Below are 22578 nucleotides of genomic sequence, written 5' to 3' on the forward strand. Positions count from 1 at the left end.
GCGATTGATATCTACCGTCGTCGAGAGATTCCTCTTGATACTCTCCTTGCGCCAAATCGCTCGCAAGCCTGTCTCGTACGAGAGTACCATCAAGGAGGGTCCGATAGCCTTTTGAGCAATATTTCATCATGAGCCCAGGAAGCTTCTTCCGGCGGACGCCTACACCATCAGGCTGGTCTAGGTCAAGCCTCCCGAGATAAACGCCACCACCGTGATACTGAATGAAGGATATGAGCCAATCCCACTCCCACAGGGAGAAGCAAAGGTATATACACTGGGCCGAATAGAGAAAGATAACGTGGCTGTTGTCGGTTCGGCTCGAGGCGAGCAGAGAAAGTCGCTATTGTCAAAGTTGTGGGCAATAAACGTCGGACGTCCAGGAACATGCCGAGCCGCAGAAAATTGGCCCGGCAGTGTTGCAGTATGAGTTGGGAAAGGAAAAGGGATCGAAGTGACCCAAACGCTAACTAAGCCACCCGGCCAGTTGCTGCAGGTTGTCATTGCGGCGGAAGACAAGTATCTTGGGCAAGAAACTGATGAAAGTTTGTTCACAACCCACTTGCGTCGACTCGAGGGTTTCCCACGCCCATGACAGCGATATCGACGCCCCTCTCTGCCAGACCGCCTTTCGATGCCAAATATCGGCACGAGCCCGGCACGAATCCGGCACGGAGTGTGAAGCACGATGAAGAATACGAGGTCCGGCGTACAGATGTGGGAGTCCCGACGAGATTCGCATGCACTATAACATGATCTAGCCCGGAGACCGGGTGATTAAGTCGGACATGTCTCGGGAAAGATCAGAGGGCGATTCCACGACGCTCTTTGCTTTGAGATCGAAGCGGCGGGGTTAATGTATAATCCTCCTGTATCTACTGGTTCGCGGCATATGTGACTATGTGGGTTCACACAAGAACAAGGGTTTGCAGGAACGTGCGGCGGCTACGGCTGCAGCCTACGCCTGAGGGTTCCTCTTGACAATGGCTGAAGAAGTTGTACAAGGTGAGGCGTAAGAGTTATACGGACAATGGTAATATCCACCTTCCGTAGCAATAGTGTGGTCAATAGCTTATTCCTTTCCAGAAGAAGTAAGCTAGATAATGGCGGGAAAGGAATCCAATTAGAAGTATTATGCAACAGAATTGTCTGAATGCGTATGATCTTTGAATCACTTTCTTGAACACAAGGCACAGAGAATGTCGATCCAAGTCCATGGTCGGTTTTATCTGCTTCGTCTGCTTCTCTCATTCCTGACTTGTAACCCAGCACTGTCAAGATGGAGCAATTCTGCAGCAAAGACTCGACAAGTTATCGCAAGAGAGTGACGGAAAGTTGGATGCGAGGGAGCCCACTATGCTGCCTCCTGAGTGGCTACGTCTGCGTTGGCAGAGAAACCAGATCAGTCAGTGAGTGGGACGCGGTCCCCGTAGTCCTTGTAGTTATCAAATTGGTTGAAAGGATTTTCGCATTCTGCCTGAAACAGACTAATGAAAAGAGAGTGTCTCCTCTGAAAAAACGCAGGGAGCAAAACACTCTAACATCACGTTTTGGAGAGACCATTTGAATCCCGCCTTACAGGTACGAGTGAAAGAGATTAGTCAATTCCTCCAGAGTTGTCGAATCCAGCGCGCCAGAGCACAAGTCGAAAGTATCGCGACAGATGTGCTGAGCGGGAGGATACCCGCAAAGTCGTAAATACCGAGGTTAAGAATGACTGGGGAGCACCCTGGGTTTCAGCAGGACCCTTTGCTGAAGTCTATTCTCCTCATATTTTGTAGTAGCGTGCAGTCTCCGCATTTGCCCAGCCTCTCGAGGTTTTGTACTTTCTCCCTCAAGCGCTGGATTTCGTCCCTCTTGTGACGACCCTCAAGCTCTGAGCGATTAACGTATTGTATCGCTCTCGCCATGATATCGCTCTTCCGGACCCTTCGACCGTGATCAGAGATTTCAGCATCGAAAAGCATCAAAGGAGAATTGGCCTCGGTGGCTTGTAGGATGCGATGAAGCTGGTTGATTTTCCCGTTAAGATTGTCACGGTATCGACGCTCAATCATGGTGTGATTGTGTTTAGCCCTGAGGCTCGCAGAATCTTCGTCCTCGGACGAATCAGATCGACCTCTTTTCTTCTCTGGTTTTGTCTCGATCAATGGAACCTGATCTCCAGTCCCCAAGTGTGCTTGAGCTATTGCTCCTGCAGAACTTTGGCTCGCAGGGACGCCTGGCGCCAGACCTGGTCCTTCTCTAGCGTCGATACGCAAATTATTGGGCGAAGCTGCGAATCGTGTCACCATACTAGACTTTTTCCCAGACTTCTTTGTGCCTGGTGTGATAGGTGGCTGGGATTGTTCATACTCAATGAGCATTCGGGTATTAACAGGGCCTGTCGATAGTTGCGGCGAGGAAACGAGAAGTGTCTGCGAGGGTACAATGAAGGATACCGGTACCGTGTTTTCAACCGAATCAAAATACACTGGATTCACAAAGGGCGACTTTGTCGTTGAATAGTTAGCAAATTGCAAATCTTGCGGTCCGCCCTGTATAGGCCATTCATCAAAGTATGTCAGGTCGGGATAATTGTCATTATCATTGTTACGTTGAAGGAAAATATCATCATCGTAAGAGGATTGCTGGGACATTCAGCACTACCCAGACCATTGTCTGATAAGAAGAAGCTACCTGATATAGCAAATTAGGAGCTTGATATGCGGTGTCCATGTTTCGCTGAGCCAAATAACCTGATAGTGCGGACAAAGACCAGCGTAGCAGAAGTATCTACAGCAGAAGTATCTAGGGGAGGCCCAGTGTCGTTGGAAGCAAAACAATCATAGAAAGGTCGTATTTGGTGTGTAGAAACTAGTGTTTTTGAACGGTAGTTTGGTGATAATTGCAATGCGAATATATAATATATAAGCGACGTATCACAAGAGCGTGTTCACAGTCGATCGGGGAAGCTCGGTGTAGCAGCATTTTAATTCGGAGGATTGTCGTCGTACACTCGGATGCAAGTGGATCTCATTATCCTCAAGGCGGCTTTGTGCGCCCTACACCCGCTAAAGCACCCTAGACCACAATAGACACTGGATCAACCTGGTCCAGGCACGATCCATACCCAACAACTTTGCGCCCAAGTTTGATAAGTAGCTCCGGCTTTTTAGAAGACCTTCATCTTACATGTTAACCTCTTTCCTCCATGTAAGGAGGTTATATCAGGTACTAGAATGTTCAAATAGTGTGCCATTGGCCCAACGTGTGAACTCATTGACCGTAAGGTGCACAATGCGCGGCTGATATAGAAACATGGTTCTTTAGCTTCTCAGCAGGTACCCTGTGCCGCCGGACTACCGACTAATCAAACTCGAGAAAAGCACTGTCTCGATTCAGATTATCGCATGACTGGTGTTGTCCATACATACAGTTGTGTATTCGCAGAAGTCGCATCGACCGATCGTTTCAATTTTACTCCTTCTCCTACGGCCTTCGCCAAGGCGCTGATCATGGTGTCCGGATGACAGCAGCTTCACTCTCCCTCCACTGGCGTGAAACCGATCTAGGTCAATTGTGGCAATCCATTTCAGTCTAAAGGGAGGATACGATAAGACAGAATGATGGAGGATGATACGCTGCTAGCTTTTTGCTTGAGCGGCATGGGTCCTGTCGGATTTCCCGCATAACCCAGAGGACCCTCGGGAAGATATTGGATGGGACATCTGCGCATGGCTTCTTAACAAGTCCGCATCTTCAACAGCGTGTCCATGCTAATCTCTCACGATGGAGTAAAAGGCAGCTTGAGAGGCCTTCCTCGTGTATGCCGGAAAGACCAACGACAACAAAGATAGTTGTTGTGGGCCACTCCCTTTATGCTGGGCAGGTACGAGGCACGCCATGCGATAAAGCCTGGACCCTCAGTAGCGTCGACCCGCGCATAGGGCTTGGCCGGACGTAGACTCGCGTCCTTGTCAGATCGGCGATCTGTATCAGACGACAGTACACGGCCAGTCTGCTCATTAACCACCACCTTTAGTCTACATGACCCCTTCATCAACACAGGGCAGCGGACGCGAGTTTTTAAGTAGGCCATCAATATGCTGTGATTCTCACCCTGGCTTGATCATGAGCCTTTATTTTTCGATCAAAGAGATTCGGCGCTGAAGGGCACGATAGTTCCCTGCCATGGCTGGCATGCATTATATTGATTGTCCTACCTCCCTGTCGCATCTGATGGCATTTGGCCACAATGGAGGCGCTCGTATCGATCGATCTCATCCATCGGTAGTATTCCAACTTTATATTTTGGTCTCTTTCCACCTGACCCAGAATCATTATGGTCCTTCTCCCCGAACAGCCTTTGCCTTCAGCCACGACGCGATTGAGGCATGTGACAAACCCTCGATTCTCTATTGGATAATTCAAATAGGTCTCATATTGGTCGCGCAAACGTGACCGCGGGTTCTGATCTTTAAACCAATGATAATTTACAGATGGGAGTTCATTTTCATTCTGTCGCCGGGGCAAGTCATGGTCGTGGATCTTCGATAAATTTCCCGAACGATCGGAAGCTGCCGTGCGATCGCGTTGGTTCGTGGTTCTAGCACCACAAGCAGAATCTACCTGAAAATCCAGGTCCAAGCCTCGTAGAGAGAGAGAGAAAGAGAGAGAGAGAGAGAGAGAGAGAGAGAGAGAGAGAGAGAGAGAGAGAGAGGGTGCTTTCACAGAAAAGACGGCAAGTTCACTAGATAGATCTGTTGAATGGTTTAACTCGTTACAAAATCTTTCGCATTAATACCATCTGCATTCCATGTCATTGCGCAGAGTCTCGTAACCCCCAGGGCTAAGCTCCATAGAGTTAAGCGGGGGGACGCTTGGCACTCTTGCGACAGCGAAAGAAGTTCTTGAAATTCACGTCACTCCTTCGACAAACAAATCAGAGTTAACGACCTCTCGACTCGTAGATCAAAGGTCGTGGAGATGTCAATCAAGAACCAAGGTTGAGTTGTGCGATCTTCTGACTTCAGTACTAATCAGTCACGAAAAAGATTCCGTACTATTGCTACTCATGTGCATCTTGTGCGTAACGGTTGGTTGTACGCTGCGATTCCAATTTTGCATCTAGTTGACCGACTCAATTCGATTACCCCTCCTTTACGATGGCTCAAGAGACCTCTCACCGCTCCTCCCACATATTACTCTTCCAGCAACGCCATGCTTCTAAGAGATGTTGAAGAACTGTCTGATACCTTCGGGCGTCGTATCGATCAGATCAGCCATGACTGAAGCACGCAACTCAAGATCGAAATGTGACTCAACATGTTGCTTGGTAACCGTCTTAGCAATGCCTTTGCTGTGTCGACCTTCGAACTGTCAGGATAACAAATTACAGAGCCATCTTTCGAGAAGGTGGATAATACCTCTCAGAAAAAGAAGCCAGACGCGCCACGAAGGTGCCCAGAAACCACATCCGAGACCTTTACCAACAGGGCCAGAGTTGAAGCGATAGTAAATCAAGTGCTTTAGATCCTTGCATGATCGGATATGGTGCATAAGCTTGTACTTGGCTGCGTTTTCCTTCTCCTCGGTCTTGATGAGGCGGTCTTCATCTTTGACCTCGCCATCAGACGAGTCCGAATCGTGCTCCTCGAGTTCAAGACTCGTGACACAGACGCCGGCCTTGGACTCTGCGACGTTTGTCTTGTTTACAATGTCTCGAAGCACTTGATTTTCATTCTGGTTGGCGAAGAGGTTCTGAAGTCCAAAAATCTCGCCCTTTTAATCTTTGCTATCTTGGACACCTTGGAAATATCGTCGCTCGGACGTCGCGGTGGATCCGATGCTGGTTTGCTGCTGTTTGTAGATTTTGCGTACACGATTTCTTCCAACGTCCCCTGGCTAACGAGACGAAATACTTCGACGTCGCGAGTCTGCCCAATTCTGTACGCGCGATCCTGTGCTTGCAAGTCATAGCTCGAGTTCCAACCCACTTGAGACGATGTCTAATTCTCCGATGACTACTTCTCCGATGATAATATCCAGCAATTGAGAGAACGACCAGAGTTCGCTGTGTCTACTGCCACCAGAGAGTATAAAGACATCCAATTGCCATACTCCCTCGGCCTTATTCCTACTCCGATTGCACAATTTTTGCGAGACTACCAAGTTAAGGGTGTGGCATTCTTGCATAAACTATTTATCTATCAGAAAGGAGGAATTCTTGGTGATGACATGGGCCTCGGAAAGACCGTACAAGTAATATCATTCCTAACCACGGCTTACGGGAAAACTGGTGACAAAAGAGGCAAGAGAGAGAAGGCGCAAAAAGAGACAGGCTAACTAAAAATCCCCCGAGACGTTAATCATCTGTCCCAGCACTTTAATAAAAAAACTTGAAAGATGAGTTCAAACGATGGTGTTGGTGGCACGTCGATACCTATCATGGTGGCGCTTCTCGTCGGCACGAGGTATTACCAGAGGCTTAAGCAGGCATGTCAGAGGCAATTATCACAACGTACCATACCTATCGTACACCACAATATAAAAGGAAACGAAGCACGGATGTCTCGTACTGATTTGGATCGGACACCGATATGCTGGAGGTCAGACAGGTGATGCACTCCGTACTCCCAACTGCTGGGACGTCCTCGCGGAAGGCCTGACAGGAGGGAAAAGGACTGAATGTGGTTCGCCAGGCCCCCCCGAAGGAGTTTCCAACCGTTGAGCGCACCGCGCTTAGTCGAGTCCACCAAGACCCTCCATTCTCTTATCGTCTCCGGGGTAGATTTCCACTCAGTACGAGTAAGAGTTAGAGTACTGACAAGGAGGAGATCAACATGCTCAAGTGGGATTGTGTTGTTAAGGACGAGTGTTACCAGATAAAAGAGCGCAAGTCAGAAATCACAAAAGCGATGGCCGAGATCAACGCCCTGTTCCGCATTGGATTGACTGGAACAGTTATCCAGAATAAATACGAAGAACTGTGGGTGTTGCTCAACTGGGCTAATCCTGGTAAACTTGATCCGATAACGGCCTGGAAGAATACGGTCTGCATACCACTAAAGCTGGGCCAGAGTCACAATGCTTCGAATTATGAGCTTGCTCGAGCGAGAAAGACGGCGAAGATGCTTGTCACTAATCTTTTGCCGCACTTCTTTTTGCGGCGTATGAAAGCGCTCATAAGAGCGCAGCTTCCTAAGAAGACTGATCGCGTCGTGTTTTGCCCATTGACACTCACACAAGCGAAAGCTTACGAGGAGTTTCTACGCAGTGATATTGTGTCGTACATCAGAGAGAGCGGCCGGCTTTGCGATTGTCGCAGTGGCAAGAAGGCTAGATGGTGCTGCAACATGGTGCTGGAAGACGGAACTCCGTGGCAGAATCGGGTCTTTCCTGCGATAGCCAACCTTCAGAAGATATCAAATCATTCAGCCAGTCTCATCTCCCAAGGCAGTGGCTCGAGCGAGAAACAAGCGAAAGCTCTCGACCTGCTCGAGATCGCAATGCCCGATCAATGGTGGGAACTGTACAAAACTCGCGACAGCATTTTGCATACTGGCAATTCCGAGTATTGTGGCAAGTGGAGGGTTTTGAAGAAACTGCTGACATTCTGGCATGACCAAGGTTGTCGACAATAAGGTGCTAATATTTCCGCACACCGTCCGGTTATTACGTATGCTTCTCACCGTGTTCATCAGTACGCAATTCAACGTGGAGTACCTCGACGGTAGTATGACGTATGAAGATCGGTATCAAGCCGTCAAGGAATTCAATACCGACCCTACCCAATTCATGTTCCTGATCAGCGCGAAAGCGGGCGGTGTAGGACTGAATATCACCTCGGCCAATTAAGGTTGTGATTGTTGATTCGAATCCCAGAGATGAAGTGCAGGGACTCATGTCAAGTCAAGCAATCGGAGAGACGGGCTTTTGACAACTGTCTGGCTCCAGAAGGGATCATGTTTGAAAGCTATTTAGCCCCGTGGCCTGGGTCCTTTAGCTGTGGCTTTCCAGTCAGTGCACCCTGCCTAAGCAGCGAAGTAAAAAGGAGTAGGGTAGAAGGCAGAGTGCAAATATATGAAGTTTTTCTTTAAATTTTCTGTCAACATCAAAACTGCCGATCCTCACAAACGTCTCAGGATCCAACCAGCAGGCTCTTCTAGATCACACATATTCTCGAGCCGTATATATCATCTTTCCGCACGAGTTTCTCAGTGGAACATCCCATGGATGGTTAATAGGATGGCCGAACTCAAACAGGCAATCCACTCGTGAGCATATCCATGCAAAGGCGCCTTCGTTAAAGACGAAGGCTCTCTAAGCAGTCTCCAATGATTCTTCCCGAGTGACTGTTCGTCCTGACGTGGCCGTTAGTCTAGCCGCAATTCCGCGCCGATGATCGCATGAGCCGACATGTGTATTCGGCCAACAGCGCGTCCTCACTTCAAGTAAGACTGCGTGGCACAATCTAGGACTTCATAACGGAAAGCAGATGGAAGACCAATGCTCTTTGTTTACAAGCCCAACTCCACTAACAATATATACTGCATCGATAAACTTGCCATCCACTTCTGTGCTGTTGTATCGGTAAAAACGCTGCAGATATCGCTTCGCAGACAGATACTGGTAGACGGGTCCTGGAAGTTGGCAGCCTCGTCAAGTCAGTGTACATATTCCATGTTTGTATCAAATCATTGTCTTTCGGCGCTTAATACTAGGTGTCTCGGCCGTGGTTTCTGCTTGCAAGTTGTAATTTCGCGTCAGGAGGGAAGGAGACTGCCACGTGGAAGGCTCCAGTGCTCGGAGTGAGTGGTGAGTACACAGTTCAAGCTATTCCACTTAGCTCGAGACAAGGGACCGAGAAGGGTATATTCACCGTTCAAGACTGCAAGGTCGAATCATAAGGCATCTTTGTTCTCAGAATCTGTAGCGATTCAGGTATGGACATTCGTCATGCTTGTCCGAGGTGAGAGGATGTCTTCCATTTATTGCCATTAATAACGGCGCCGGCAGTGTGCAACTGTTTCGTCAGGGATACGGCGGGCATCGAGAGGCGGGAGAGTGGAGGAGTGGTGTCGCTGCCAGGGCGTTTGAAGTAGATGATTTCAGAGATCCGGCGGTCTATTGATTTCCAGTCATCCGAGGGTGGCGCATTGGGAGAGTGTACAATGCAATTCCTATTTTGCTCGTTGCTCACCATCAAATGTTGAGCTAGGGGCATGCAGTGAAACATGGTATGTGCAATATGATAATTGGTAAAGCAGCATAAGACTGCCGAGGTATCGCTTCACAACTTTAGCAGCGCCGCTTTAAGGTTTGCAAACAGATCAAATCAACGGCGCCTGACCCTACGAATGCCCTCTACTCTTGGGTGACCACGGATACTCCTACCCATTTGTAATCAGCTCGTCATGGCAGCAAAAGACACTATACAGTACATGGGCTATGACCTGTCCCCGGACTCGCCCGATTGATCGATGGAGGTACCTTTGAATCTGCGTGCTCGGAGTTCACCTCGGGGTTTCGGATATATCGCCAGACTGACCTCGTTACGTCTACTATGGCCAGCGATGAGATTATAATGGATGAGGAGAGCAACTTGATTGGTACGAGGTCTTGATTTGCCCCCTAATTCCCCTAGTCACACAACCCACCACTGGTAGGATCAATCGTGCAGGCGATGCAGGCACAAGGCTTTGGACATCGCCTCGTTCCTGGCAATACAATCGTCCACCACGAGTACCATCTTGGACTTTGCTTCACCTCGGTTTGGAAAAGCAAAGTAGATGTATGTTTGCGAACACGCTCCGAGACTACCAAACACGGTTGAAAAGCACTACTGCCTACTGCTCGAAAACTGAGGGACATTGCTTGGGGTCAAGGACCTCTTTGAGGACACCATGAGAGCACTCATTGTGTGGCCATCCGTTCGTGTGCCAGCACCTTGAGGCCCAAACATTCAAAAGCCGTGGTGAGGGGTACACCGACCATGTGATACAAGTTTGAGGGTACACAGAGCTCTCCAGCTTGTCAACCTATTATAATCCTTCCTTTGGTTATGCCCAAGGCTGAGGCCAAGCTCTAAGACACGCACTTTTCTCATGGTCACACTGCTGACCATCGCCCCCGGTTAAATAGGACCCCATCATTCTTTAGTCTTGTTTTGGTCATGCGCAGTATTCGCGTGAGACTTTACATTGCTATCACCCGACATCGGTGACGAGAGTTTAGGAATTTCGCCGGATATAGGATGCTGCTTTCCAGTTCGTGGATGTCCAGTCATGGAGTCATCAGTGGCTTTGGAGATTGCGAGATCGCCCGAGTCGAAGAATTTGCGCTCCTAAAAAATGTTAAACTCAAACACGGAGCCTCATAAAGACGGAAACCATGAACAGTGACTCACTCACTTTCACCTGGGAACGTAGGAGGATATTTTGCTTGGTTAAAGTCTCGTACCGTGCATAGACCTCTCTTTCACGCTCGGTAGGGGCCTGATAAGATGTGCGTCAGTAAAGATTTCGGATTTGGGAGCGCTCATGCTTTACCTCGTTTGACTCCTCCACCCTTTGGGACATTGAATTGTATATTCACTGTAGTAGATATATATGAGAATGGCGCTTGTTATCCCCAGACTACCTGCGAGTTCGTGTTCTTATATGTCGTCCTTATGACTTATCCCGACCAAAAGCTATGGTAGGTATGGGGTTGCGTTAGTGGACTCGGAATGAATTCACCCTTTCTAGATTTCGCTCTGAAGATCGTTGAGGAATTGACCTTAACTAATATAAGTGAAATTTTCATCGCCGACAGACATAATAAAGCTAACCTGACGTCGTGGCTTCCTTATCCGGCCAGAGCCTAGATCTAGACCATTGCATGCGCGGATAAATGAGCCGGTAAATCGGGATCGGCATAAGCCGTGACATTCGAACCTTTCCTTGAGGATGATCGGAAATGCACTTCCGTCTTGAGGCGAACTATGCATCCGACCCAGCTTTGAGGGAGAGAAATGGGCACAGGTCAAGTGCGTGTTGTACTGTCAGTTTCTTTCCGCTCATAAACTCGATACTGGGAAAATAGTCATCGCCTGGATGATTCTGGCACAACCTGGCACAACCAGGCACGACCCGAACACTGAGATTTAAATGCTTTCAGTTAAAGCCTCATCCTCCACTCTATTCCCGCGCTAAGAAACCCTCCCTCAACCGCCATTCCTGTTTTTGCTTAGATTGAAACACTTGAACTAAAATGGTATCTCCAATTGCCTTTCTGAGAGGACTGTTCCAAGTTTCATCGGCCAACATCAGTCGATATCCGGATCGATAGGGTTGCAGCAATTGGCTACGCTGACACGATGACATTTCCTGACTTAATAGCTGGTAAAAGACTTGGAGAAATGTTGGCAAGTAGTCGTGGTTCACGGCTGGCGAGGCAGGTAAAGGAGGTGCTCCTTATATGCAGAACTAGAAGAGCCAACAATCACATAATGATCCCCTCCACCAGCGCTGGATGCCGGTATTGCAACTATATCATTCCCTGTGGTTGGGAATACCGCGACGGACAAATCCAAAGCAGCCATTGTCAAGAATAGATTATAAACGGTGCAACTGCAGCCAGCGGGCAACCAAGGACTATCGCGACAACCAGGACAGCAGTCCTAAGGGAGAAAGTGAGACAATAAATGATGTGTTAGGCGATATGGGCACAGCTGATGGGTTTGAGGTCCGCTCCTGTGAGCAAGAAGAGATATAGGCGCCGCGCTAACCTGACGAAAGTGCGCCGCAACGCCCAGCTTCAACCTACGTGATCCTTTCCAACAAGGTCTGTGAAGAAGTAACAAATCAGCATCTATCCTTTGTCGAACTTGCAAAGCTTGTCGGCGCTCGACGGTAAAAATTGGTCGCCGTAAGTCCGGAACAATTTGAGGTTTAGGCAAGTAAAGCCAAAGCCCGCTCCAGGCGACAAGTTAGGTCCTAGATGGAAGGTATAAGTGACGACAATTCGTCTCCTCTGCGTCTGGATTGAGCTAGGTCGCGCCTAGAGAGCACGCGGGATCCAGAGTGCCCGGGAAGACTACAAAAGAAATCCAACAGTTAGAGGGCTCATGTGTTCGGTTCAAATTTCCCATCAAGTGACCCCAAGCTGCTGAGGTCTAGAACGAGCCCGAAATCAGGCAACCGACGGAAGCCAGCGTCGGGAGGTGCTCGCAGCAGTTCTTTTGCTGGGATTTCATTGGCAGGCTCCAATGTGGGCCCAGGTGATCCCCAGAAACCTGGGTCAAGAAGTCGCCTGTTCATTGGTTCGTGTGGCCGAACACGATGATGGAAAATGCAGGTGACCTGATGCGCGACTTCTTGAGTAAGAGGCATCCAGCCTCTACACTAAAATCCTTCGATCTATGCAATCAGGCACTGATCCTCTCTGGGGCGGGAATGTGCTGTCAACTCCTGCCCAGCTACTGCAGATGCTTACCTCCTCAACCATCTATCTATGTTTCCCTAGCAATTGGCCAAAGAACACAACTAGCGTGTCGATCAAAAATATATCGTCATCCAGACCCTCAGTATATGGGCAACACCGTCGTTGCTAGCTAAGGCGTCAAGGCTCAATCAGTGGCAAAGGTCTCATTTGAATTATGATCAGACACTCGGGATTAGGTCGCTTTCAAGTTCTCGCGAGTTCATCCAGGCAACGTCAATATCCCCGTTTCCGGATGTCCTCGAGTACCTCAGCGGTAATGCCCATGCCTTTCAACGATGTGCACAGGAAGCTAGGAGCTGAAGCGATTCCTTTTTCCAACGACTCCCTGCGGGCTGGATATCCGCATCAAAGTCATTCGGAATCGCACAAATGGACCCGTTCTCATGCATCCCTCTTCGATGTTTCGGACATGGTCCAACATACCATTTCCGGCCCCCTAGCTGAGGAATTTCTCATGACTGTCACACCCGGTGGGATCAACAAGCTCGCCAAACACTCGTCAATACTGTCTTGCCTCCTCTCATTAGAGGGCGGAATGGTGGACGACGTCGTCGTCACACGTCTTGGTAAAGCGTCCTTCTACTTGGTGACGAACTCAAGGTGCCACGATTCCGATCTATCTTTCCTACGATCCCAGCTGTCTCGATTCATCTCCTCAAAATGCGCAACCAAGAAAGCCATTGATTGGAATGTGCTTGAAAACTACTCCCTTCTGTCTATACAAGGGCCCTTGTCTTCTGCAATACTTCAATCAATGATTTTCTCTGACGGGGATGATCCGGAGCCAGACTCATCCCTTTCAACCCTGTATTTCGGTCACTCGCGCTGGCTTCAACTTCACCTTCGCATGGAGGGTTTTACCACACCTTCTCTTCTAGTGTCCCGCACTGGTCACACCGGCGAAGATGGATTTGAGATATCAATCCCTCCTGAAAGGGGCCCTGGTCCCGCACTAGTTACATCCATCGCTAACGCCATTACATCTGACCCTCAGGCGTGCCGCTGGGCGAGCTTGAGAGTGAAGGACTCTTTGCGTCTTGAGGCTGGATTGTGTCTGTACGGAGATGATATCGACCCTGCGACTACGCCTCCTCAAGCTGGGCTGAGCTGGATGATACCCGAAGACCGTCGATTAGATCATTCCCCAGCATTCAATGGGCATGAGGTTATAGTCTCCCAGCTCTCTAGACCGGATACCATCTCCGCGCAGCGAGTTGGCTTGGTTGTGGAACCGGGCCTTGCGGCGCGAGAAGGGGCAAAAATTGTTGATCTGGACGATCCACGAGAGGTGATCGGGAAGGTCACATGCGGAGGACCGAGTCCGAGCTTGGGAGGAGTTAACATCGCGATGGGAATAGTGAGGCTAGGGTGGAATATAAAAGGGATCAAAATAGGAATTAGGGTCCGCGGGAAAACCAGAGTAGCGGAGGTGGTTAATATGCCATTTGTGGAAAACAGCCTCTACTTAGGTGGCGAGGGCAATGCTTTCATGGGAGGTGTTAGCAAACTACAGTCAAGGGAGAACGTCAGACAAACATATGACTTTGTCGTTAGCTTTCAAAGTCTCACACCGAGACTCGAGATTTGGGGTGGTAGAGGGGGAGAGATAAACAGAGAAGCATGAGTGAACAGGGTCTTATGTTAAATGTCAGATTATATGTGTTTAGAGGTTTTAATATTAGGCTACTAATTAACACTTCACACTTCTCTAGTAGAATCATTCTCTTTTCTCTTCGCTCTTGCCTAGAAATTAATAGGAGTATCTAATTGTCCTTTATCGAACTCCTTCTTTCACTTCTATTCTGTTTCTAAATCTATCACTCCGTTAGATAGTATGTGTTAACTCTGTAGCTAGTTAGCTAACTTTTACTTTAGAGATTTAGAACTTAAGAAGTGTACACAAATTTCGATAAATATCTAGTGAGAATAGATTAGCGTAGTAAGGGCATATCACGAGTAGGATTAGAGCCCTATAAGAGATAAGATTAAAGGTCTATATACAGCCTAATCTTCGTTTTCTTCTAGAGGGTTAGCGCAGTTTCCCGAGCTAGCAGCTCTTTTCCAGCGTGAGATATCTTAGCTTATTTTTATCTGGCCAACTGCACATCCTTTAACCATGGCCTAATTTAGCGAGTATTCTCATTTTCCTGGCTCCGCTAATTTGCGACACATTGTAGACATGTTTATAATGTGTCTTATAACAATCTTCTCTAGCTCATTTCGTCACTAAGCGTCACAAGATAAAACTGCTTCGCTAAATAGGCTTCACACTATATAGTTAGCTTTAAGCACATTTAAGAACATTCTTCTTAGTAAACTATAAGCATTTCTCTTACCCATTTAAGTTATTAATATTCTTTAAGGCTTTTCATGACTATAACCATAAATCTTCTATTAAGTATATTAAGTGATATTATATTTAATAATGTCTAGTCACGGCGATAAGTTTCTTTTAGTATCTTTACTCTAAAATTAGTGGAGATAGTCTCTATTTAGGGATAAGAAGATCTGCGCTAGACTAGACTATCAAAATAGTAGCCTTTCTAATCAATATAACTAGGATAGAAATAAGATCTCATTAGCTCTAGACTAATATTAATATATTAATATTATTATAAAGATCTTAGGACTGGCCTTAATAAAGATTAAGTCACTCTATCTTCAGTTTTAACACGACTAGATAGATTTAGTTCGTCTTTATAGAGTAATATACCTAGAAGTGAGAAGCCATCTCTAAAGATATTAAAACTTTGTGAAAATAAAGACGCTATTATAAATAGTAGAAGACTTTAGAAATCAGGCTTAGCAGGCAATCTCATAATGCTATAGAAGCTATTATCGCGCTTTCTTTCACTAAAACCTAAGGTCTTCCTAGTTATAACGGCCTCATGTAGGAAGCGAAAATTATACTAACTATTAAATATGTTTAGAAGGAAAGAGAATAAGAGTTACCCTAAATCCTTTAGGTAAAAAGATAACCCCTTTAATATAGCTACTTATACAGTTAATAAATAGGTAATATAAACCTAGAGCTTAGGTAGGATACACCATTATAATAGGTAATTAACGGTCTTATAGGCCTATAGCTTATTACTTCTAGTGCCTATTTATTGTTATAGACTAGTGTGGTCTTAGGGTTATCTAAAGAATAAGTTTAGTAAAGAGATAACTAAATTCCGTGCGAATTAATAAGAGTAATTTCTATTATAAGGAAAAGTGATAATATAGTTTAACCCCATAAGAGGTTTATAGCACTAAACACTAGGTTCGTCTAAGATTAGCGCTAAGTTAAGACTAATAGAATTAAAGTCTTAACCTTAATCTTAAGTAGATCTAAACCACCAGCCATGAATTCAGACTAAGGCTTCCTAAGTGATTATAGGGGACATTATAGTGGGACCATTCCATTCGCTTATACAAACTATTAAGGCCATATGTAATGAAAGGAAGATATGCATATATAACTTAGACTGTTTAAGTTAGTCTCGAAGTAGAGGTAAAAGCTAGTGAAAGAAGAAATATAGTAGCCTTTATAACCTTTATATTTATAAGCTCTATAGGTAGGCAAGACGTAGCGATAACAGTTAAGTAATCATTTTGGCGAGCTTTCTAGTAACTCTAGGAGTGACTAATTCGTGGGTGTAAGCCTAGTTATGGGGCCCGCTAAGAAGTCATAAGAAAACTGCTGCCTAAACATTAGCTCTCCCAGATTTTAGTAGGTTCTGCGGGACTCACTCCATTTAAACGGGAGACAGATTAACGTTACCCATTCCCTCCCTCTTTATCGTTATCTTTTTCACCTAACCCTATATAGAACACCGCAAAACACTTTACACTCTACTATTCCTATCCTTAACCCATTAACTAGAAACACACCCATACTAAGACGCACATTTATCCTCACCATATCGCAATTTAATACCTTTAAGACCCCAATTCCCATTACTATATTTCGCACACTTTATACTCGTTCTCATAGTCTAATTTCTCCTTCCACTAACCTTCTTTAAAGCTACTACGCATAGAGTCTTATTAAGGTATCTAACACTAATACCTAAGGAATATAGAGCTAATGTTTTGTGTTACTATGTTCATTATAGCGTCATTATTTAGCCCTTTCTAAAGACAAAGGCAAAGTTAAGTATTTTATCTCTAGGGACTTTACGAATGCGCCAGTATTTACTAATATAACTGAGATAACTCCAGCTAAATGTAATAATATACTAAATATTAACATTACTACCTTACAGAAATAAGAAAATAACATTTAGATAATACTTCACTCCGACCACTATACTTATAAGAATATTATTAGGTGTAATTAGGAGTGTAACCATATTAATAAGCTTTATAAGAAATCACATAGCGACATAATAACTAGTAAGCTATAACTTATAACTTAGATCTATAATAATCTATAAAAAGGAGATCAGAAAGTTAATGTTAGGATTAGAAAGGATTGTTCTGGCTACTTCCCTCACTATAGTATATATATATTAGCTAAATATAATAGCGAGTTAATTGAGATAGAGAATATTTAGGATTAAAGCTACCTAAAAAAGTAAACATTATGTCCTAATATTGTCGGCCATCATAATCCTGCTAAAGTAAAGAATAAACTTTCACTAGCTAAAGAGAAAGAAGATACCGCACAGAAGACTTAGTGAGTGAGTCACTATATAACTACTTATATCTTAACCTAAATTAGGAAACAGGGTTATACGGCCTTACTACCCCCTAACTCGCGCTAGCTTAGTAAGTAATCATCCTTAACTTACTCATTTTCATCTATATAATAATGGTAGGAGTAAGGAAATTAAAGCTAGTAGCACCGCTTAAACCGACACCTACGTTCACGTTAAGAAAGTCTTTACCATGAGAGACGGCCAGATTTTGCGTTAACGTTACCATAATCTCTTTACTTATAGTATAGATAGTCTTTTATTAAATGGCAGTACGGCCATTAGCATAGAGAAGGAGTTATTAACTATTTAATCTCTAGATTCTAATACGTTATCTATAGGCTTCTTACATTAAGAGCCATAATAATAAGAATATATATTTAGATAATATTAATAAAACTCCTCTCGCTAGCTATAGAGGCTAGCTTAGTATATTTAGAAACCCAGTATATAATGCAATAAATAAGAATTCGATTGTCTCAAATAACACATATTTTCTTAACAAAATTAAAGATATAAAGGGCCATGGCAGCCTTAGAGATAACTTATCTTTTAGGTACACCTAAACATAGAGTCTAATATCTCTTATGTTATAGGGCAATATTACCTCGCGCGTGCATATAAGCCTATTTCACTAGCTATTTTCTCTAAGTTAGCTAATTAAATATCTAGCTATGATTAAGATTTAGGGACCACATCATATTTAGCTTATTATTATCATTATGGTCTTCTAGTACACCGTTTTTAGAATCGTACTTTACTAGGATATTATCGCTATAAAAGCTAACACGCTTAGTGTTATTCCTCTTATCTTTATCTATTACTTATAGATATTCATAAATAAAAGGGGTATTAATGATTAAGTCTTTACCGGCGAGAAAAACTGTAACATAATAGCTTAAAAGGTTATTCGTTCATATAATGTTTTTAGACCAGAAGAATATGCGGGAGAGTGTGTGCACTACTCCTATATCCTTAGAGTTAAAGTATCATAATAGCCATTCGTTCGCGAGCTTAGGTCTACGTATAATCTAGTTTTATTATTAGCTAATATAGTTTATTCTAGTAAGTAAGCCTTAAGGGATTATCTTATAAAATTATACATAATATCTAGTTAATAAAGTAGAATAGAAATAGGGTTAACCAGGATTACTAAAGCTATTATACTTACTAGTTTAGGTATCTTTAAGAGATATATAAAGATTACTAAGCTATATCTTAGTATGACATTTAGTAAGAGACCTTAATGGTAATAGATAAACATATAAATAAGACACTAATATGTATCGCTTAAATCCATGATATTATAAAATGGTCCGAAGCTATTAACACATTTCTTGCTTTTAAGATAAAGGGGGCATAATTTAAGACAAGATAGATAGCATTTTAACTGTAAGGATCTCTATAATACTATCCTTAGCTAAGTAACATTAATTTAATTCTTTTAGGAATTCTATGTAAGGGTATAGACTAACTTTAATACCATAAAGAAACAGTATTAGTAACTCCGCCTAAGAAGTATAAGGATAATACTAGTATATCAAATTTTTGGCTAGAGAATAATGAACTTATAGAAGAGTCTATAGCCATAGAGAGAAGACATTAAAAAAGCGCTTAATTAAAGCACTATAGTGATAAAAGTGATAAAGGTATATATAGATATACATAAGAACGTTAATAAAGAAGATATATAATAGCGATATTAACACTAGTAAACTCATATAATAGAATGAGAACCTTACTAAGTACCACATCAGACTTTAATGAAGCGTATTAACTTTATCCAAAGTTAATTATAGACATTTAATATTGGCATGTTCGTGCTTAAACTTTAACCTAGTATTAAGCTTAATACTCTTCACATAGTCTTTTACTTTATCTTCGGAGAAGGATTTAATTATATCTATATTAAGAAAGGCCTATCAAAAGAACTCTTTAACGTTCTCACGCTTAATAGCGATAAGAGGTATATAGAAGAACTAGCCTAATAAGTATTAAATAGTATCCTATATACTCTCTTAATAGAGTTAGAAAAGCTTTTCTCGCTCCTCCTTTAACGAAGTAAAAGGATATAAAGCTAGACGCTAAAGTTAATGTCTTTAATAGAGATAGAAACCTAAACAGAAAATGGTCTCTACTAAGGCCTAATATTCGATAAAGATAGGAAGTCACCAGGAGATTGGTAGACATAAGGTTAAGATATAATAGGCAACATAAATCGATACGATTAAATGCAATATAATAACTCATAACTTAACCTAGATATAGTTAAATGTTAATGTTCTAATTATGGTAAAGTAAATTATTTAGCTCATTATCTTCTAGACAGCGGAATTATCATTACAGAACGTTATTACACTTAGGGGAGCTAAGTTCTAAGGTAAGAAAAGATTATAGAGTCTAAATTTGTAGCTTTAAGACTACTAAATATTAAATAATCTCACATAAAGCGCGACATTTTATTAGGACATAGTGGGTTCACCACGAAGTGAAGCATAAAAAACATATAATATAGATATTTTAGGATCTATCTCTAAATGCCTAAGTCACGTGAAAATTAAGATTAAGGTTAAGGTTAATAAACGTTATACTTAGCTTCAAGAAATTGTAAATAAATCACATACCTAAAAGGGTAGTAATAATGAAAGTTATCAGCGCACGCTAGTAGAGCCTAAGTCACTATTATAACTCGGATTATCGCAGTTCTTAGCAGTAAAGAATCCTTAGTTAGTATTAATTCATAACTAGTGACTCTTATTCACTAAACCAGTCACTAAACTAGTTAAAGTGTGACCGCATTATAACGGTGTATTTCATAAGTTTCTCTACGTAATTAACCAGTTAATCTCAATTACTTTCTAGCTTAAACTGTCTTCATTCGCCTCCCTATCTATAAATAAGGTATAGGCCTACGGAACTAATAACTAGTTAGGGATAATAAACGTCCGTATCTGTTTACCTAGAACGCGCAGACTATTAACTATATTAAAAGATTATAAACCTCCCTAAGACTATTTTTAGTTCTAAGGTATGTCCCTATATTAGTCGCACTAATTCAGTACTTAATGGGATCCAGTCAATTTAGTTCTTAAAGATAGTGGTGAGATTACCATGCTACTCCGGTGACATCCAGAAGTGTCCATCGCTCTAGCGACTAAGGTCTTAAAGTCCTTACACCTTTAAATGGCTATGTTAGTTATTATCTTTAGTAGGTAAACCTTATAGGTTATAGATACACACATTATAACTAAGCCTTTAAAGTATATAGGCGACTTTAAAGGCGAGAAGTTTCTAGTAGGGACCTACGCGGAGTAAGTATCTCTTCGGCATATAGACCTTATAGGTTATATTACCTTTAATAGAGACTACTATATAATATCAAAACTTTAATCCTATCTCCTATTATTCTTAGGTCGTTATACACTAGTTTAGTCACTATAGTAAGCTCCAATCTAATAACCTAATCCTACTACTAGATAGTATCCAGGAGTAAAAACGGTCAATATTTAGAACTAATCATAGACTTATCTATAGATACCAAAATAGAAAGTGATCAGTAGGTAAAGTTAGGATAACGCTTAGGTTTTAAAGTTATACGCGTAGACACTATATTATTTAGATCACCATTTATTAATCTCTATTCGGACTTTAGGATATTAGAGGTATTTACTAATTCTAAGCTTTAGCACGGTCAGGCGAATATTAGTGTTTAGTGTTTAGCGCCATTTTAGGGGGAGAGAATGTGAAGATAAGTAGTTAGTACCTTAATTTACCGATACTTCGAATGTAGCCAAAATAATTAATATAGACTAGCGGTTTCATAAGGCATTAAAGGGCGCTATAAGAGTGTAGGGCAGCGATCCTTAGATCGCTATAGTTAATAAAAGGTTAGACTTTCTTAGTACTCTAATAATTTTAGGAAGGCAATCTTACTATGTCACTTAATGACAATGATTCGCCATTTAATAACATTAGCATTAGCGTCCTTAGCTATTATATATATAATTCTATGCTCTTCTACAGGTTATCACTAAGCTAATAACCTAGTTATTTTAACATAACTTTGACTTAGTTTTAATCACTATAGCATATCTCCGCGCTTCAATTTAGATTAAACCACGTAATGTTATAATTATTCTCTCACCCCTTCTCATTTCTCCTTTATAATGACTATATTCTCTATACTACTATAATAGTCTACCTACTTCTTTAATGTTTAATGCCTTATCTCTAAAATTAGCGAGGTAATAAGCACTTCACAATGTATAAAGAAAGTGAAAACTTACATAACATAATTTAGACACTTATTCGTGCCAGTTTCATTTCTTAGGGGTCTAATTAAGCCCTAAGTAAGAATAGTACCGTCTTTTCTCGTAGCGGCTAAGATATCACGCGCTATCAGTTAAAGGTATATAGAATACTCTTCACTAAGGATTAAAGAAATTAGCTCTTAGCGATAATATTTCGCTAGGCTAATGGCCTTAGTAATGAACATCGTAGAGTCTACCCTTAACGTTAGAAAAGAATTAATAAAGGCTATATAACGCTAGGGGTACATATATTAACGATAGTGAGCTAGCTATCTCACTAGGTTTATAACTAACTATGTTAATAAGCATAATTAGAACCTAATATATTAGGATATAGCTTGGATAGCTTAGATAAGATTACTAATTATTATATTATATAGATTATTATAGACATTTTTAGGAATCGTTTAAGCCTAGAACCTAGAAGTAATATTAATGGAAAACCATGACCCTACAGTTCTAAGCAGATCTTCCTATATCTTTATTACCAAAACTAGCTAACCAATTCAGACCATATTATAATAGGTAGTTTATTCCCTTAATAACTCTTTAACGTTAGTATAACCTTTCTTCGCCTATCTATTTTACTTACTATAAAGATAAGCTTAAACATCTAATTTCACCTTTTAGCACCTAAGGTAATATCTGTAGCGTACCGTAGTGTTAAGAATTATCAAATAGAAGTACACTGCTGCAGGAGCTAGGACGTGCATAAAGGTAACAATACTACGCCATGTCTTATTAGTAGCGAGCATTATAGTTAACTAAGAAGAGATAACGTTAAGATTAAGCCTAGCTATTAATCACTAAGCTTAGTCTCTATATGCCATTAATAATTAAGGACTTCTTAAGTCTATATCAATATTTATAAGTATATAACTAGTTAGTATATAACAATATCTTAATCATTAGTTAAAATAGCTTATAAGATAAAAAGGTATACCGAGGTGACATGGTTCTTAAAATGCGACTTTCTATTGAAAACCATTTCATAGCAAGCCATATTATTGGGGTAAGGAATTCAATTCTTCTCCTAAAAGTGCCGGAGGCAATAGCGTTCAGCGTGTCGCTAGAGGGAGTGCTTACCGGCATACTGTTTCTCCTAATCTTCTTAGGGTAGA

General features: G+C 42.6%; 5 protein-coding genes across 5 annotated transcripts; 2 read left to right on the plus strand and 3 right to left on the minus strand.

Annotated features, from left to right (window-relative positions):
- Nucleotides 1-1518: 1518 nt before the first annotated feature.
- PV06_10638 (uncharacterized protein) lies at nt 1519-2859 on the minus strand. The gene has a single exon (XM_016412206.1). The coding sequence runs from the start codon at nt 2634-2636 to the stop codon at nt 1734-1736; it is 903 nt and encodes a 300-aa protein (XP_016257514.1). The 5' UTR covers nt 2637-2859; the 3' UTR covers nt 1519-1733.
- A 2346-nt stretch (nt 2860-5205) lies between these two features.
- Nucleotides 5206-5956, minus strand: PV06_10639 (uncharacterized protein; the record flags this gene model as incomplete). Its single annotated transcript, XM_016412207.1, has 3 exons — nt 5206-5348; nt 5406-5739; nt 5810-5956. 3 exons carry the CDS (start codon nt 5954-5956, stop codon nt 5206-5208), a joined length of 624 nt encoding a protein of 207 aa, XP_016257515.1.
- Nucleotides 5957-6821: 865 nt separating this feature from the next.
- PV06_10640 (uncharacterized protein) lies at nt 6822-7836 on the plus strand (the record flags this gene model as incomplete). The annotated part of the gene is made up of 2 exons (XM_016412208.1): nt 6822-7552; nt 7683-7836. 2 exons carry the CDS (start codon nt 6822-6824, stop codon nt 7834-7836), a joined length of 885 nt encoding a protein of 294 aa, XP_016257516.1.
- A 1349-nt stretch (nt 7837-9185) lies between these two features.
- Nucleotides 9186-11084, minus strand: PV06_10641 (uncharacterized protein). Its single transcript, XM_016412209.1, has 4 exons — nt 10811-11084; nt 10530-10758; nt 10392-10475; nt 9186-10324 (listed from the first exon to the last, which is right to left on the minus strand). Exons 2-4 carry the CDS (start codon nt 10557-10559, stop codon nt 10130-10132), a joined length of 309 nt encoding a protein of 102 aa, XP_016257517.1. The 5' UTR covers nt 10560-10758; nt 10811-11084; the 3' UTR covers nt 9186-10129.
- An 84-nt stretch (nt 11085-11168) lies between these two features.
- Nucleotides 11169-14161, plus strand: PV06_10642 (glycine cleavage system T protein). The gene is made up of 2 exons (XM_016412210.1): nt 11169-11653; nt 11707-14161. Exon 2 carries the CDS (start codon nt 12620-12622, stop codon nt 14087-14089), a length of 1470 nt encoding a protein of 489 aa, XP_016257518.1. The 5' UTR covers nt 11169-11653; nt 11707-12619; the 3' UTR covers nt 14090-14161.
- The last annotated feature ends 8417 nt before the right edge of the window (nt 14162-22578 follow it).

Source organism: Exophiala oligosperma (assembly GCF_000835515.1).
Source record: "Exophiala oligosperma strain CBS 72588 unplaced genomic scaffold supercont1.14, whole genome shotgun sequence".
In the NCBI taxonomy this organism is placed as follows: Eukaryota; Fungi; Ascomycota; class Eurotiomycetes; order Chaetothyriales; family Herpotrichiellaceae; genus Exophiala; species Exophiala oligosperma.